The sequence below is a fragment of the Molossus molossus genome, unplaced genomic scaffold (assembly GCF_014108415.1).
Source record: "Molossus molossus isolate mMolMol1 unplaced genomic scaffold, mMolMol1.p scaffold_m16_p_20, whole genome shotgun sequence".
In the NCBI taxonomy this organism is placed as follows: Eukaryota; Metazoa; Chordata; class Mammalia; order Chiroptera; family Molossidae; genus Molossus; species Molossus molossus.
In genome coordinates this window covers 29,865,310-29,883,700 of record NW_023425356.1, presented here as the reverse complement: position 1 = coordinate 29,883,700, position 18,391 = coordinate 29,865,310, and the positions used below count along the sequence as shown (strand labels likewise).

The following is an 18,391-nucleotide window of genomic DNA, read 5'->3' as shown; positions in this document are numbered from 1 at the left end:
TCACCTCCTCAAACAGGTCTTCCCTGGCCACACCTTATTATATTCAGTCCCCTTACTCTGCTCTGGTTTTTCTTCATAGGGTTTATGACTGACATTATAGTACACATTCTTTTGTTTATCCGTTTATATCTGGTTCTCCAACTTGACTCTACGCTCGAGGAGGTGATGAAGATGTCTGTCGTGTTCACCTGGTGCCTGGAACAGTAAGGGCCTAAAAAAACATTTGTTAAATGAATGAATTAAACAAATGAATGAATACAGAAGTCATTTTCTTTTGAGGGGAGGAATCCAGGGTTCTGACTTTATGAATTAATCCCCCATCAATGCCCCCATCCATCTGCAACTGACATGGGTTTGTCATGGTAATAGCATTTATTTCCCCAAACGACAGCCATTCTAAATTCATTATCACTGAGTTATATTGTTATCATAACACTGAAATGCATACCTACCAGCGCTGTTACAGTGGACTTTTATATTTGTTAGGAAGACACAGAAAGTAAAGATAGAGCATATAATTGATATCTGTGATTAGTTCTGTGAGATTTTACATCCTAAAGACATATCTTTATCATATCTACAGTTACAGTTTTCATTTACGGCAAGCTTTTAGGACCTAAAAACACATCTTTGGGAAAAGTGGGCCTTTTTTTTTTTTGCTGGTGGGACCTGGTACGTTTCTGAGGAGCGACTGGTGGGACTTGAGACAGGAAAGACTGAGGGCGGGGATCAGGGCCTCTGGGAGGTGGGAAGTTCAACCAGGCCCGGCAGCCAGCTCCAAGGAAATCCTGAGTTACCACAGCTTTTCCTCTCCCCCAGCGACTCCCTGTTCTCCTCAACACCCATTCCTTCCCGCTCAGCAGTCTGAGCAAACTTCTCTGAGCCCGCGGTTCTGTGGTGTCAGTGCACCTGAGCCTGGTGGTAAGGGTGGTAGCACTGCTGGGTGGGAAGCTCCCCAGGGTAGACCAGGACCCTCCGTAATCCGGGGACGGGTGGAGCTCACCACCCTGAGCCACTCAAGTGTCCAGCCCACTGAGAGTTACCCGCAGAGTGCTGGGCTCCAACGTCCTCCCTCGGATTTCTGGAAGGGTTGGCGTGATGACACCTTTGTCACAGGAACCTCTCTGGCTTCAGCTTCTCTTCCTAAGCCTTCTCTTAATCATAATCAGCGAGCTAGCATATTTGCCACTTTGCCTAAGTTGATGACTCCCAGGGGAAAAGGCAAAATTAGTTTGTACTTTATATATAATCCTGTGTAGTAGAACCACTGTTTTTTTTTTTTTTAGTAGACAAGAATGACAGAAATCCTCCTGTTTGCCATGTCTTCCCTAACACTCCCTAACACGCAATGTTTTACTCACCAAAAAAAAAAAAAAAAAAATTATTTGTATTTAAATTTCCAATCTTTCTTTCTAGAATTTTCTTTCCCCCAACAAACTCCCTACCGTGTGTCTGCCCCTGAAATGTCAGGCTGAGTTGACCCAAAATACAAAAGCAACAGGTTTGGTTCTACCTGGACGTGGCCACAATGCCCACTGCAGGAGGGCAGAGCTCACCTGGGCGGTGCTCCCCAAGGGGCAGCTCAGGGTGGAGCCACAGTCTGCCCACTGGTGGGAACGAGTGGGCACAGAGGAGGAAACTGCCAAGAGGCCCCAGAGAGGCTCTGTGAGAAGCTCATCTTCCCCAACCCCCAAAGCAGAGAGAAAAGAGCACACACTTGGCCAGAATGGAAACAGTCAGTGGCAGGAAGCAACACCACCAACGTGCTAATGAAGCATGGGGCGCAGGAAAGGCTGCTCAGCTCTTAATAAGATAGAAGGAAACGCCTGCACTCGCTGTCCCCTGCACTGGCCAGGTGCCCTGCGGTCTGGGGGATGGGATTCAAGAAGGACAAGGTGGCAGGACATGTGTAATTGCTCACCCTTGGCTTCTGAGGCATCTAGTGTTTTATAAGCCCCAAGGTTGATAGGTTTTTTTGTTTGTTTGTTTGTTTTGTGTTTTGTTTTGCTGGTCTGAGGAGAGCCGGAGGGTGCTTTTTAGACACAAATGCGGATCTCTGCCACCTGATGCTGGATCGTGGGCTGAAAGGTTGTTGTCATAAATGCTGTCCAGTGGTTTTGATGGAGCTGATCTGTCCTTCAATAATGAGAACCTTGGTTTTGGTCTTACCCCCAGTGGAGCTGATGCTGGGTTAAGCAGGGCCCCCGGAGGCCATTTCTGTCCTCCCTCGCCCCCAAGTCCCTAAAGACCTGGCCCTAGTGGCCGCCAGCTGCTGGCTGCCTCCCTCACAGAACTCTTCTGGAGGAGATGGATCCCGTCCTGCTGTTTGCAACCTGTCTCAGAAGTCGAATAGTTTATCCCTGTGTCTACCGAAAGTGTCCCCAATTTTGAGGTTTGTTCCAAATGTGTTTCTAACGCTCTTACCCTTGTCCTCTTACTAATCTCCCGAAACGCTCTTTGCATCTTGGGAGAGTGCAAGGACTCAGGGTCACCAGGACTATCATGAGGATGTGCGGAAGAGCTTCTGACTGTTGGAGGGTGTGAAGAAGAGCTCTCCACAAGGACACAGGTTCCCGGTGACAGGCAGGGAAGGCAGCCAGTGCTTCGTCACCATGCCGCTCGCCCATCTCTTCCCTGAGCTGTCAGCCCTTGCCCTGCCCGTGTTCTCACAGGGCCCCCAGGGGAGGGGGACCCTGTGGCCCTCCCAGAGCTCTGCCGCTCCAGGTCCTCACTTCCCTCCTCCCCCCAAGTAGCCTTACCTGGCAGGAAGCAGAGATGGCTCAGAGGCAGCTGGTTCTGTTGCCGGAAGAATGAGTGGGCTGGATCTCACCAACACTCGTGAGGGTGGGGTGGCTCTTGAGATATCGTCAGAAAATGAATTTTCTAAGACTTGCATGAGAGGACGAATGCTTTTTATTGGCATGGAGTTACATTTCTGTGGTTGTAAGTTCCCATGTGCCTCAGTCCAGTCCTGGAAGAGGGGCAGCTGTGGGTTTAGTAAGGCCAGAAACAGGGCCAGTGTCCAGAGCTTCCTCGTTATGTTGAAGCTGGGTCCAGTCCAGCTTCGGTCTAGACTCAGTCTATTAAGCCATTATGTGGAGTCCCATGGCTGTGGGCTATGTGGTAAATGCAGGGCTCAGGCAGCAAGGGGGGGGGGAGAGCGAGCTTTCCTTTGTCTAGGAGATCAAACACTCAAGTAGTGGCCACGCCCTCTCTAGTCAATAGCTTGTTTTCAGGTGTGACAGACAGGTAGGTAGGCACCTTAAGATGTCACTCAGACCTCACTGGGCATGCATCTAAATTGCCTCTGTCCAGTCCCTTCCCCTATCAGTCTGCAGGGAATACTGTAGACCTGGAGAGTTAAACTTGAGCTTTTTGGCAAAGCTGTATGAACGGCAGGCCTGTATTATCTAGTCTCCCCTGTGCTCCTTTCCTGGTAAACGATAAGCAGATTATTGCAACGGCATCATTTCTAGAGCTGGAACCTGGGTCTCTGTCCACTTCTCCTTTGGACTGGGACTTAGTAAGAATGAAAACTCCTCATGGGGAAAAGATCCATGGTGCTGGTTGGTGGCTGAGACTATTGCAAGAGAGGCTCCCCCGGCCTGTCCTGAGCCTCATGTGCCAAGAGGGGACTGTGTGAACCGGGAACGTGAAAGATGATACATGGGAAGGACAGGTAGAAACAAACCTCAGAACCTTGACTACTACTTTTTAAAAAGTTATTTTTAACTCCTGCAAGTGATCATCTCACATCTACTCAGCCTGCTTGAGCCAGTCTACTCTTGCCTCTGGTCTTCTGATTCTCTCCTGCCTCACATTGAGGGAAACAGGAGGCTCCCAGGCGGAAGAGGGAACTCAGGTTTCCAGACCCTGGCTGTGCCCTGTGCCCTGTGCCCTGTGCCCTGTGCCCTGTTCCTGTCCTTCTCTCCCTCCCTGTGGTACACAACTGATTCAACCAACAATGAAAACACACACTAAGTTTCTGAAGTTATTCATTGTACTAGTGGAAGAAAACTACTCATTCTCGGAAACAGATGTTTTAAACCTGATTACTCAGCCCTGGCCGGTTTAGCTCAGTGGTTAGAGTGTCGACCTGCGGTCCAGAGAGACCCGGGTTCGGTTCCCACTAAGGGCACGTACCTCGGTTGCAGTTTGTCCTCGGCCCTGGTTGGTCGTGCGGGTGGCAGCCACTCGATGTGTCCCTTTCATGTCGATGTTTCGCTCTTTCTCTCTCCCTCCCACTCTACCTCCCACTCTATCTGAACAAAAAATGGAAAAATGTCAAAAAATGGAAAAATGTCCTCGGGTGAGGATTAAAAAAACAAACAAACAAAACAAAAAACACCTGATTACTCAATTGTTTCCCTTTAGCCACTTTGCATGATTTCAGGCATTGACTGTGACATGATTCCAAAGTATCGTTAAAGAGAAAACCACAAGCCCAAAATGATGTCGCTTGTGCTAAAGTTCACGATACCAAACCTGGACTGATTTGATGGCAGTTTCAACTTCTCCCAGAAATATAATCTTAATCAACCAATCTGGAATTTTCTGGCCAAGCACCTGTAAGGTCATCTGTCACATGGATTCTCTCCATCCCCACCTCCAAAGAAAGAAGAGACAATCTGCATGATAAAACCTTTGCCTTCCCCTTCCCAAAGATGTCCTGGTTTAAAAGTAATCCCACTATGGCCAGTTTGGCTCAGCGGTTAGAGCATGGGCCCATGGACCAGAGTTTTGGGTTTGATTCTGGTCAAGGGCACGTACCTCGGTTGCGGTTTGGTCCCCGGCCTTGGTTGGGGTCATGTGGGAGGCAGCCATTTGATGGGTCTCTCACTTCGATGTTTCTCTCTCTCTCCCTCCCATTCTGTCTGAAGAAAAATGGAAAAATATGCTCAGGTGAGGATTTAAAAATAAATAAATAAATAAATAAATAAATAAATAAATAAAAATAAAAGTAATCTTTTTTTTGGGCTAATACCTGCCCTACCACATCTTCCTATAAAAAGCCTCCATTTTGCACAGCCCCTCAGCATGCCCTTCTATTTGCTGGGTGGGAGGCTGCTGTATTAATTCACTTAATAAATCCAACGAGATCTTCAAATTTACTTGGTTGAATTTTGTTCTCTAACAGCACTAGGATTTATTTGAAAACACCAAAGACCTCTCAGAATCCTTGGAAAGACAGAAGCCCTGTGTTGAGTATCACCAAGTTCAGATCCTAAATTACTGCTTGGGTGAGCTTGGGCAGGTCCTCTCATATTTTTAGGGCGTAAAATGGCAATAATAATGGTACTTAGGTAAAGCTGTGTGATAGTCAATTGGGCTAACAGTGAAAAATGCTTGGCCTTGCACTTGGCATATGCAAGAGCTCGTTAGATGGGGGCTGTTGTATTGTCGTCTCATGATGCATGAGGCTCATTTCTTTATGCTTCATGGACTCACCCCTTTGCCTTCCTCTCTTGATTCTTAGCCTGCCTACCTTCTGTGTGCTACTTTCTTCTTCTTTTTTTAAAAATTATTTTCTCCATCCTCATCTTTATTTTTTTATTTTTATTTTTTTTATCCTCACCCGAGGACATTTTTCCATTTTTGTTCAGATAGAGTGGGAGGGAGAGAGAGGAAGAGAGAGAGAGAGAAAGGAAAACATCCATGTGAAAGGGACACTTTGACTGGCTGTCTCCCGCACGACCAGGGCTGGGGATGAATCGCAACTGAGGTATGTGCCCTTGACCAGATCGAACCCGCGACTCTTTGGTCTGCAGGTCGATGCTCTAACTGCTGAGCCAAACCAGCCAGGGCCTACTTTAGTTTTTAAGTGCATATTTATAAGACATGGTCCCTGCCTTCATGCAGTGGTCAGCGTTGGCTGGCCTCCCCTGGTAGGCCCTCTGCATTTCAAGCAGACCCAACTCATTGTGACTTTTGTACTCGGGGCCTTTGAACAACAAGTTTCTTCATTTTAACAGCAGTTTCTTTTTTTCTTGTAAAATCCAATTAAATCACATTTATGAGTTTATTCTGGTATATGCATATATGCATAACTAATGGACATAGACAACAATACTATGAAGGGGGGCAGGAGTGGGGGGGAGGGTGTCAATGCAGAAAAAGAAGAAACATCTGTAACAAAAATAAATAAATAAATAAATAAATAAAGAGTTAATACTTTTTATTTCTGGGTTTGGGCCTTGACATATTTTGTTATTTTCTTTGGACACTTCTTGTTGAAATTATTACAGAGATCAAGTGTCATTTTAATTAAAATATAACAAAATTGGGCCTGGCTGGTGTGGCTCAGTGGATTGGGCATCGTCCCATGGACTGAGAGGTCCTGATTTGATTCCCTGTCAGGGCACATGCCCGCGTTCTGGGCTCCATCCCCAGTAGGGGGCGTGCAGGAGGCAGCTGATCAATGCTTCTCTCTCACATCGATGTTTCTCTCTCTCTCTTCCTCCTTCTCTCTCTAAAAAATCAATAAAAACATATTAAAAATTTGTTATATATATATATATTTTTTATCCTCACCAGAGGATATTTTTCCATTTTTTGTACAGATAGAGTGGGAGGGAGAGAGAGAGAGAAACATCGATGTGAAGGGACACATCGAGTGGCTGCCACCCACACGACCAACCAGGGCCGGGGACAAACTGCAACCGAAGTACGTGCCCTTAGCGGGAACCGAACCCAGGTCTCTCCGGACCGCAGGCCGACGCTCTAACCGCTGAGCCAAACTGGCCAGGGCTGTTATATTTTTTAAAAAGTGCCCTAGTTGTCATCACCTCTGTGAAGCCTTCCCCTCCTGAGAACTGGGTTCTTGCTCTTCTGTGTCCCCCGGTACCACACATGACAGTGCTTCTCAATTGCTGGGATTAGGGTTTGAAATGTCTTTCTCCCCAAGTAGACCTTGAATCCCTTCTGGGAAAGGACTGTTTTATTTACTGTATCCCTGGCATTCGGCACAGTGCCTGACCATGAGTTAACCAGGCCCTCTGAGTGCTGAAGTTCCCCTAGTGCTTATTGCTGTTGTGAATGTATGACCTACGTGTGTAAAGGGTGAGATAGCGAGGAAGAAATCAATGTCTGATCTTTCTCCCTGCCGTGAACTCACCAGCCGAAGGAAGAAGGCAAGCCACGTGCCACCCCCCTTGCCCTCTGTAGGAAGGGCAGCTGTGTGAGGTCTCTTTTGCCTTCAGGAGGGGTTAACATGGCTTTTGTATTTCTGGGTCATACAAAAAAATATGCCCAAATTGCCCTGGGTGAAAGACCTCCAGCCGGGCTTGTTTCAGAAGGTCTGGGAGCTGAAACGCCAGGCGGGATCACAAGAGGGGCCTGTGGCTGCGGCCCCCACTCCCCCTGTTCCTTTGCTTGTACCCTGGAGGCCTTCTCCAGTCCAGACAAGACTGAAACAGAGGACACAGGCAGCAAATACCTTCCTTTTAAGTTCAAGTTGTGACAGAGCAGGGCTGGACGGAGAGGTTTAGAAACTGCAGAACCATTTCTCACTTCTTCGCCCCCTGTCCCCACGTCACCCACGGCCCTTGGGAAGAGGGAGAATTTGGAGGCAAAAGGAGTGTGACCAGACTAGGGGATGGTTTCTGTTCCACGCTCAGGATAAGCTTTTGTTGGCTTGTCGTTGACAAGGCGCGAGAGAACCCTTTCCTGGTCTGGGAGCAGGGCAAAGCTCGCCTACTTGGGCCTTGTGGGGTTCTACGTTCGGCAGCCTCCCCTCGAGTCCCAGAGCTGCAGAGCTGAGGCACGGCTGGTAAGTCATGTCTGCTGACAGCTCCAGCTTCCCTCAGACTTCAGGGGTCCCTCACCAACACCCAAGTACACACGGAGGTTCTGGCTCTGGGAGGGAGGTGACCCCTCAGTAGAGGGAGCAGGTGGGTGGTCCCGTTAGGAATCCAACGAGGGAGCCGCGCGTCTCAGAGGAGCCACCAAGGGCAAGGACCTTGGGACCAGACAGCCATAGGCTGGAACAGGGAAGGCACTGGTCACGATGGTTTTCCTTGTTCCGTTCTTGCGGGAGCAAATAGAATGTCATTGCAATCGTTTTATCAACCAGGGCATCTGGAAAAACTACGGTGGCAAGCAATACAGCCTAATTTACTAAAAACTTTTTTTGGACAAGCATTTTGTTTTTACATTTTGTGTGTCACAGGACACAGCAGGACAGTGGGGCTTGGACTCACCTGCATCCTTCCGGATTTGGCTTGGCCCATATGTGGCATGTGTGGTGGACAAAGCGGCATTATCTTCATTTCCCTAGCCACACACCAGCCAGCACGATCCCCTTAAACTGCGAGATAGATTATTGCAGTGCTCGGTTCAAACCCACCAATGATACTGTATTTATCTTCAGATAGAATGGGAAGGAGGGGGAGACACAGAGAGAGAAGGAGAAAGAGAGAAACATCGAAGTGAGAGGGACATATCGACTAGTTGCCTCCCACATGACCCCGAACAGGGCCGGGATGAACCGCAACTGAGGTATGTGCCCTTGTCCAGAATCGAACCCATGACTCTTTGGTCCGTGGCCGACGCTCTAACTGCTGAGCCAAACCGCCAGGGCTTTAATAGCAATTTTAGACACTAGAGCAAGAATGGAGCAAGTGTTAGAGTTGGAGAAACCTCAGGTCACACAGTAAATAAGCAGCAGGGTCAGGATTACAACACAGGCCTTCTAGTTCCCGGGCCAGCTCGTTCCACCACAGCTCCAGTGAGCTGGCTTGCTTCTCCGCTCTTCATTTTATGCCATTTCACTGAGTTCATCTCTGGATTCACACACTGCTGCTCTTTCCACAACCAATCCCAAAGCAGAATCAGCTCGACAATAATCTCAGCAGGCTGAACTATAATCCCTAAATTGTACTCTATATTATTTGTGCATATATTAAGAATTGTAATGGGATACAATTGAAACAGAATCCAAGTTTGGCTTCTTTGTGTATTTAATCCCACAACTGTGTTATAGTATCACCCAAGTTTGGATACTTTCAGTACTGATTATTTGGTTTCTTAACTAGAATCATGGCATTTCAGAGATGGCTAGTCCACAGTGCTCTTAAGTTATCATTATTAATTTTTTAAAAAAAATAAAGCTACAGGTAACCTGGAAGCCAAATACATTGTTTTAAATTTTTTTCTTTTACTGATTTTACTTTTTTTATTATTATTATTTTTTTTATCCTCACCCGAGGATATTTTTCCATTTTTTTGTACAGATAGAGTGGGAGGGAGAGAGAGGAAGGAAGAGAGAGACAGAAACATCGACGTGAAGGGACACATCGAGTGGCTGCCACCCGCACAACCAACCAGGGCCGGGGACAAACTGCAACCGAAGTACATGCCCTTAGTGGGAACCGAACCCGGGTCTCTCTGGACCGCAGGCCGACGCTCTAACCGCTGAGCCAAACCGGCCAGGGCCAAATACATTGTTTTAAAAGCCACTTTTGTTGAACCCTTGTAGGCTGAATCAATTCCGAGGAATATCGTTCGGATCTTCGAAGTGCGATCTGAAAATCATTGATGTAATTTAACTGTCTCCTGGTAGAGATGGAAAATCACCAGCCGAGGAACGGGGTGGGCTCAGGACACCTGCCTCCTGCCTCCTGGGCTGCCACATGCCACTGCCTTACTCCACATCTCTAATTTTCTGTTGTAGATCCTCCACCAGAGAGTGAGCGCAAAATTATTCAACCCCACCTCCTACTCAATCAGCAGCACTTGCAATTCAAAGGTTTGGTAGGGAAGATGTGGAAATTCTTGCTTTGGATCAACTTCAAGGTGTTTGTTCCCCTCTTATATGTGGTTGAAGGCAATGACTAGTTCCCAGCCCTCCCATCACCAGCCTCACTTTCTCTTTCAAGTAAGTTTTCATGTACATTTGCTTTATTTTATTTTATTTTATTTTTAATCCTCACCCGAGGACATTTTTTGTTCAGATAGAGCGGGAGTGAGAGAGAGGAAGAGAGAGAGAGAGAAACATCGATGTGAAGGGACACATCGAGTGGCCGCCACCCGCACGACCAACCAGGGCCGGGGACAAACTGCAACCGAGGTACGTGCCCTTAGCGGGAACCGAACCCGGGTCTCTCTGTACCGCAGGCCGACACTCCAACCGCTGAGCCAAACCACCCAAGGCTGCTTTATTTTTAATATTTATTTTTGTTAATCCTCACCTGAGGGTATTTTTTCATTGATTTTTTTTTTTTTTTTTTTAGATAGAATGGAAGGGGGGGGAGAGATAAACATTGATGTGAGAGAGACACATCAATTGGTTGCCTCCCACAGGATCTTGACTGGGGTCAGGGATCAAACTTGCAATCCAAGTACATGCCCTTCACCGGGAATTGAACCCGAGACCCTCTGGTCCATGGGCTGATGCTCTAACCACTGAGAAAACTGGCCAGGGCCACATTGGCTTTATTATTATTTTTTTTTTAGAGAGAGAGGAAGGGAGAGAGAGAAACATCAATAGGAGAGAAACATTAATAGGCTGCCTCCTGCACGCCCCCTACTGGGGATCAAACTAGGACCTCTCAGTCCATGGGATGACAGTCTACTGAGCCACACTGGCTGGACCACATTTGCTTTAAATAAGGCCAACACAGAAAGATCTGGAGCTATCAAACCCAAATCAATCTTTTAATGTAGTATTCCTAGGTGTAGCACAGCCAGAAAATTTAACCTAATCAATAGTGCTGTTTGGAGGGTGGTCTATGTGACCTCCATTGCAGAGGACTCAGAGAAACCAAAGGTGCCGGAGCCTGGACTCAGGGACTGGGTGTGTCCCAGTAGAGATGGATGTAATTAGTGCTGGCCACTCAGGCAATTCAAGTATTTTCCCTTGCTCAGATTTCACAAGCAGAAGTCAAACTTCCGCATGTCACTTGGCTTTCCAAATTATGTAGACCATTTAAGTTCTCTTTGTAAGTAAGTGTGACACGGCATTCTGGTTTCAGCTGTAGCCTCTCTGGGGACAACAGTGGGAAGCCATTCCAAAGACACTGCTCCCTTTATGTGTGTGTCTTTTGAGGACAGGGAGGTATCTGAAACAGAAGACTTGTGGTAAGTTCCACATCAGGATATAGGCAAGCCCAGAACCCAGAAGCTACTACTACCTTTAAAAGCTAAAAGCATTAGAGTCAATGGACTTAGCAGGGTATTACCTCTCATGGCTGAGGTGCATGTGGGGGACACGATCCACACAGAAAGAGTGACATGTTTGCATGTTCTATGTACAGCAAAATTACAAAATTACTTGCTGGTAAAGGACATGCCATTTTCATTCTCCTTCCTGCTTGCAGTGACTTGAAGACTATGTCCTAAACTCAGGTATCCGAAGAGTCACCTTTGGATTTGCCAGAGTTATTCAGGGAGTTGCCTGGTTGTGTATGTACTTGGGAGGGAACCAGTCAGTCTTGGTGGAGAGCAACCAACCAACCCAGTGACCGTAGGGAGAGGATAAGGTGCCTGAGAAAGGGGAGACTCACAAACTGTTATTAAAAGATTGAGGGCAGCCCAGCCGGTGTGGCTCAGTGGATTGAACATCATCCCTTGGACCGAGAGGTCCCGGTTCGATTCCTGGTCGGGGCACATACCTGGGTTGTGCTCTTGATCCCCAGTAGGGGGTGTGTGGGAGGCAGCCGATCAGTTTCTCTCTCACATTGGTGTTTCTATCTCTCCCTCCCTTCCTCTCTCTCTAAAAAAACAATGAAAACATTTTAAAAGAAAAACATTGAGTGCAAACAAATTATTCTTTTCTATAACTGGGGGTGGGGGAAAAGATGAAAGAGCGTGGCCTTTCCATACGGTAACTCCCAAGGAGCCCAGCTGGCTTTACAGTCCATTAAACCAGCATCGAAGAAGACAGTGGTCTCTGCCAGGAAGCTACTTGCGTGTTCATTCTCCTCCGTGCCTTCCTGCACCCTGGGGCTGGGGGGCAGGGAGCCTTAAGACCCTGCTTGGCGTAGCAGAAAGGCACAGATCTAGGGCCCAACAAGGACAAGGTGAGGGAAAGAGGGGAAGTATAGGGCCAAGCCTCAGAAAGGACTCTAGGGGTGTGTGTGTGTGTGTGTGTGTGTGTGTGTTGCATCCCTTTTGGGCAAGGGTATTTGGGACAGAACCTATGATGGAAAAAAAAAAGACTAGTTCTATTTTGTGACTGACTTTTGGTATCAAATCAGACCAGCTCCTGCTATTTATCTACCTTTTCTCTGCAGCCTGGGACAGAGGCAAGAAAAGTGGGGATAAGACCTCTCACCACAGAAGCCTGTTCGGAGGGTGGCTCCCTCCTTCACACCAGCCTGCTCAGACAGCCAGGGTGCTGTGCTGTTCTCCAGCACCATGTTGCTCCCAAGGAACCCGCAGAACTGATAAAGTCCTTCCTTTTGTTTTAAAAGATAACAGAAAACTTGATTGTGTACTTGGATGCTCTGAGTTGTAGTAAGGAGGTCTGAGTTCTGAGATATGAATGCTCAAAACCAAAATGACCCTCCAGAAAGCTGTTTTGACCCGAATTTGGGGCCTAATATTAGTCATGCTTAGACACTCAATGAATGGGACAATAAAAAAAACAAAACACCAAAAAAAACCAAAAAAACACAAAAAAACAAAAAACACTTTGGGAAGGTGAGGGCTGGAGAACCCCTGAAGGAAGGTAGAGAAAACTGCTAATATAAGGGGAACACATTTTCCCAAAAGGCATTTCACTTAAAAAAAAAAAAAAAGGACTGTTAAGTCTACCTCTTTCTTATCCTTCCAAATTCATCCTTTTTCAAAAGCTCCAGCTTCACGGTTCCCTGATTGTAGATTCTAACCAAAGAGGGCAGAGCAAAGTTTGTCCTACAAGGGAATAAAATGGTGACCAGGGCCACCAGTCACCGAGGGAGATGTTGGCAGAGAAGCATGTCGGGGTCCACTGGTAAGCTGACTCCTGGGCTTGCACAGAGGGGGTTCCCAACATAACTCTGACAGATCCTTTCTCAACTTCAACTGACGGCCAGTGGCATTATCCGGAAGTGGAGACACATTGAGGACAGCACAGCGACAGGTGGGCATGGGCTTTTATTCTCAGTGCATAGCAGTGCTGACTGCTGCTCATCAGCAACAAGTTTTATTGGTTCCAAAAAAATTATCCCTTTTTTTCCATCTTTTAAAACTGCTCTTCTGTTCTTCTTGTCTCAGTGGAACAACATATTTGAATTCCAGATTTGCCAGTTTATAGCCTGTTTCCCCCCCCCGTCTAAGAACCATATAAATACATGCAAGACATTGTACAGAGAGCTTAAATAATATCAAAATGCAAATACAGATTGGGTGCACTGTTAAGCTGAACTGCAAATTGTGGCAACACACACTGGGGTACGCATTGCTTTGATATCACCATTTGCATATTGATTTCATGCAGACCACAATGGCCTATCTTTTGTTTTGCTTTTATTTTTTTACACAATAAAACCAGTGCTTGCTATACTAGTTACAGAAAAGAAGAAGGAGCAGAAGAAGAAGGAGGAGAAGGAGGAGAAGAGGAAGAGGAAGAGGAAGAAGGAGAAGAAGAGGAAGGAGACGGAGAAGAGGAAGAGGACGAGGAAGAAGAAGAGGAAGAAGAAGAGGAAGGAGAAGAGGAAGGAGAAGGAGAAACTTAAAATTCCTATCTGCGTGCTGATTTGAAAAGAACAAGGTAGTTAGATCTGTTGGCACGTGTATCTGGCATATTCACATATGGGGCGAAAACATGAACCGATGGCCAGTTCAGTCTTGGGGACTCACCTCCCTCCATCTCTCTTAACCAAGAGGAAAGGGACAGCAGGCCTTCCAGCAGGGCTGGGAAGACAAAAAAGACTGGCACCAGGCTAATGGAAGGCTGTCTGGTCGACTCTGAGGGAAGGGCTGGAACGGCTTAGGAATCCCAGGCCTTTGTAAATGCCTCGCCCCCAACATGGCAGTGGGATGGTCCCCTGTTATGCAAAGTGAGGAGGTGTGTCCTTTGTGATGGTACTAAGGGCTGCTTCCCTAGGCAAGGAAGCCGAAAAGTAAAGGAAGTTTCGCATTTGGAGGTTTCAGGGCACAGGGGAGCTGGCCACGCTCCTCTGGGTTCTGGGCGGTGAGGTAATCACTCGGATTTAAGTGCAAGCCCTCCCCCGCGAAGTCCAAGGGGAATAAGAAACCCAGACCTAAAGAATCCGCAAAGTGCCAGAGGGATTTTCAGGTGGTCTTTCTACAACTTTTAGGGATGCGAGTCATTTCAGAGGTCAGAGGGCACCTATGGGAAGGACCTAGCCTCAAGACTGCCAGCCAGAGCTAGAACCAGCCTTCGTTTTTTCCACGTAGAGCTCAATTCCCCATCTTATAGATTGCACGCAACCTTTCTAGGGCCGAAGTCCTAACTCACATCCTTGCATAAAACTCACTAATGGAAAACTCTGCAGGCAACAGGAGTTAAAAAAAAAACACAACCAAACCCCAAATCAGAGTATCCTTGCAGCCCAAGACATTGTTCATATGTCTTGGGTACCACTCTGCCAGCTACTCATCAAGAAACGGAATCCAACCAAGGCCCCTGACCCTAATCGCTAGCCTGGACTCATCTCCCTGGGGCCCTCGCCCACTTGCTGCTGGTTCTCCCTTCTTGCTGGATGCTTTCCTCCCCTCCAGCCTACTGCCCATTTTTCTAGATGTATCAAGAGAGTCATCTAGGACAATATTTTCCCTTCTCCCCATCAGCCCCTTTTCAAACCCAAAGCACCATTTTGGGGAAAAGCTTTATTAACTTATGCCATATTTACTCACTGCCAGTTGGATCACTGAAACTGAATAGAAAAAAACTTATATAAAAAACATAGGCACATAAACACTTAAACTTACTCAATTCCATAGCAACAAAATTTATATTAAAAAAGTCTAGAACCCAACAAAATTTCCCCCTAAGTATAAAGATGGCTGTTTGGAGAAAGGAATTACACTGCATTGGTTTTAGAACCAACACAAATATACGAAGTCACCTGTCATGTGAAACAGCTGGTTATGTGCTCCCCCCACAGGGTTACATGACAGCACTTTATTTTAAATCCTTTAAACAAAATACATATGGCTGACTCAAAAAATACCAGTTTCTGATCTAAAGAAAACTATATATTTTTTTGCATAATATTTCTATATTTTCTCTCCTACTGTGGAAACTAGAATACACAAAACCGTTGACTTTAAAAGTAGACACAAGCTCTCAGGAGTAACCTGTCGGGCACCACGAGAGTCTTCTGGGAGTAGGAATGGTAAAATAGCCTCCAAAGTTGGTTATTGGCTTGTTTTTAAAACTGATCTGAGGTAATAAAAGACTTGACAGAACTAAATCTTCCAATGTACTTAATAAATATACATGTGAACACCTAACACCTTGTGTGAGCTGTTTTTCCTCCCCCACGAGTGTTTCAGAGAGAAAAGATCACTGACGCATGTCACCTTTACAAGAGCAAAGTCCAATCCGGTAGATTCTGTAGTGCGGGGTTGTGCGGGGAGTCCTGGTCCTTCACCCTTCCTACCTGGGACAGCTCGGGAGCCAGTGAGAGGGAGGCGGCATCCAGAAGAAAAGGCTGGAGAAGACAGGTTCCGGTGCCCTGACTCTCACAAATGGACATCTGGCAGTTTCTCAGAGCCTCAAGCCCCTTCTCCCTACTCCCATCGCTCTGCAAAGAGGGGGGCAGGCTTCCTTTATGCAGTGGGAGGAGGAAGCTGGCAGATGTGAGGGAACTCCCTGTACAGAAGAGTGTAAGTTGACATCAGCAGGGATAAAAATGGAGCTGCTGCATATGTGCTCCACCTCGTCCCGTTAAGGAACACTTTAAAAATCTCCTAGTGGAGTCCCCAGCTCCTGAGAGGCAGGTGAAGAGGGAGGCTTTGGGCAGTGTTCAGGGAAAGAAGGCACAGGGCTTCCTGTGCAGCAGGTGAGCACGTTCTGGAGAGCCTTGCGGGGGCGTGTGAGGGGAAGGAGAGGAGGGGTGGAGGAGAGCTTGCCAGGGTGGGTCCTTTGCTTCTTTAAGTCAGCAAAATGTCACTGGAGCCTTCCATTTTGGATACGGATTTTCAAAATCAGAGAATTTGAGAAAGCTTGTGACCTTTTCAGAGAATGGACAAGTTAAGGGACACAGCAAAGGGTAATATTAGACAACTGAAGGGAATATCAAAGCTGGTGCCCGGCCACCTAAACTTAAGGCTTCTGGCTTCTCAGATCCTGCTAGAATGGCCCTTTAGCCTCTCCCAAGGCTTCTCAACACGTACTCCCCCAACAACCAGGTCCTGCCCTGGAAGAGCCTTGGCAGATGGCTTCGAAAGCAGTAGTGGTCACCCCAAAGATTTCACAAGAGCTGGCTTTGACGGTCTGTCTTGTCCTAGACCTTTCAACTTCTGGTCCTCGATATCCAAGTTCACTTAGGAGGCAGGGTCATTCTCAATAGATTCATTTGCCACCACTTTAGACATAAGAGAAATCTCAGGGTTATAGTAAAAACTACACACCACACATATGCAAGCTTCATGGTCAAGGTAGCGCTTAGAAACCACACATACCGGACAAGCTTTGAAGTAGGTAACTAATAACAGCAAGAACACATTCTTACACATTTTTGAAGCTCTCAATTGCTTCAAAAAACCCTGTTAGCAATGAAAACCTGTCTGCCTCTAGAGCTAAACCAATGGTTCCAATGGGGCCAGAAGGGAGAATGGTCAAAGTTGACTCAATTCATCCAGGTCCTTTCTACTTCCTTAATCATCACAACTTAAAAAAAAAAAGTGAAGGTAAGGAAGACAATAGTCATAAAACCTTGAGGAAATTTGCCTGGAAGGGTAGAAAGAGCTAGAGGGCTTTAGGTATAAACTTTCAAAATGGGAAAATAGTTTTAAAAACAATCACTCTACAGGCTAATTCCATACAAATCCATTCCTGTTTCCCATACATTTCATTTGAGAATATTTGTCTCTGAAGCCTCGACTGAGGTTATACATGGCACAGACTCATAGGGTAAAATCCAGAAGTCAGGAGATGGCAAGATGTGTATGAATACTGGGGGGAAATCTGGGTTGGGGTGAATGCCAAGAGGATCATACCATTTCTTTAAAAATGACAACTGATATACCCAAGGAGTAGATTCTATTATTTACTACCTGCCTGGGTTTGACTGGGTCCTGCTATAGACCCCGACTTAAGTTTAAGTTGAAATCCTTATAGATCTGTTCTCTTGCCTCTTTGTGGTCAGGCGGGGCTCACACATACTTGGGAGCAGCTGACTTGACAGTCAATGTCCCATCAACACCTAGAGATGGGAGAGATGAACAGGAAATAGGGAAAGCAGGAACGAGCGTCAGAGAATGAAGTTCAAACTGATGTCTCCAGGCTGTGTAAAGGGCTGTCCGAGGGGGAGGCAACAATTTGCACCTGGCTGCAATCCTCTGTATTGTTTTGGTTGGTGTGTGGAGTGACTTCACCATCCAACAAGAGCACCCTAGTCCCAGACTTAGAAACCTTTTCAAGATTTTCCTCCTCTTGCTCATCCAGGAGTGGTGTTCGTGGCACCTCCTCATCTATGGCGAATTCAGGGTGGGTCATGAAGTTGTGGATGGAGTTTTGGTTCTTGGGTTTCTGGATGCTTTCATGGAGGGAACTATGGAATGCTTTGACCACTTTGATCTATACCAGGGGAAGAAAAATAAGGATGAGAAAATACAGATATAAGAATTGGCCAGTCGAACAAGAAACTGGTGGTTTGAGGAGAGAAACAAAATCCAGACTACAAAACATTATTGATCAACAACAAAAACCATACATAAAAGAAGAGATCATGGAACACTAAAAACATTTACGTGGCTCAAATTTCAAGCATTGGGGTGGGGTGAGGTGAGTAATGGCAAACAACTAAGATGTTTCAAAAGCTGCATTAAAAAAATAGAAAACCCAAAAAGCAAAGTTAGCATTCCCAAATAATCCACTCTTAAAATGAAACAGAAAACAAAAAGATTCATTAGTTCTTTTGAACAGAGGGCACGCATGTTGGAACTAAGTGCAAATTAATAGCCAAATTTAAGAGATGACTCAGACACGTGGACTTCTGTGTTGAGGCCAAACATTTTGTGAATGTGGAATAGAAACACTGCACACTGAAGTTTAGTTATCTGTTTAAAACCATCAAAGAGCCAAACACAATCCAATCTGTACACAACACACGTTGGGTGATAAGTGACCATGAGTACAATGCAGCAGCAAGGCAGACAAACCAATCTTCATTTGTGTCAGCAGCATGCAAGAGATAAAAACATATACTTTCCAATGGAATAATTGCTCTTTCACCAGCAAACACACATATATTTATGTCCCACAACCTCTACCCTGTCC

At 46.4% G+C, this 18,391-nt stretch overlaps 1 protein-coding gene across 7 annotated transcripts in view; it reads right to left on the bottom strand.

The window, feature by feature from the left end:
- Nucleotides 1-13,578: 13,578 nt before the first annotated feature.
- The window catches only part of ATP2B4 (ATPase plasma membrane Ca2+ transporting 4), a 98,087-nt gene continuing 93,274 nt past the window's right edge, over nucleotides 13,579-18,391 (bottom strand). For 6 of the 7 annotated variants that reach the window (XM_036273052.1, XM_036273054.1, XM_036273058.1 and 3 more), the window contains one exon: nucleotides 13,579-17,689. In XM_036273052.1, coding sequence (XP_036128945.1) covers nucleotides 17,378-17,689 — 312 coding nt within the window. In that variant the 3' untranslated portion in view covers nucleotides 13,579-17,377. The remainder of the gene's footprint in view (nucleotides 17,690-18,391) is intronic. The other variant, XM_036273056.1, reaches the window with a different exon arrangement.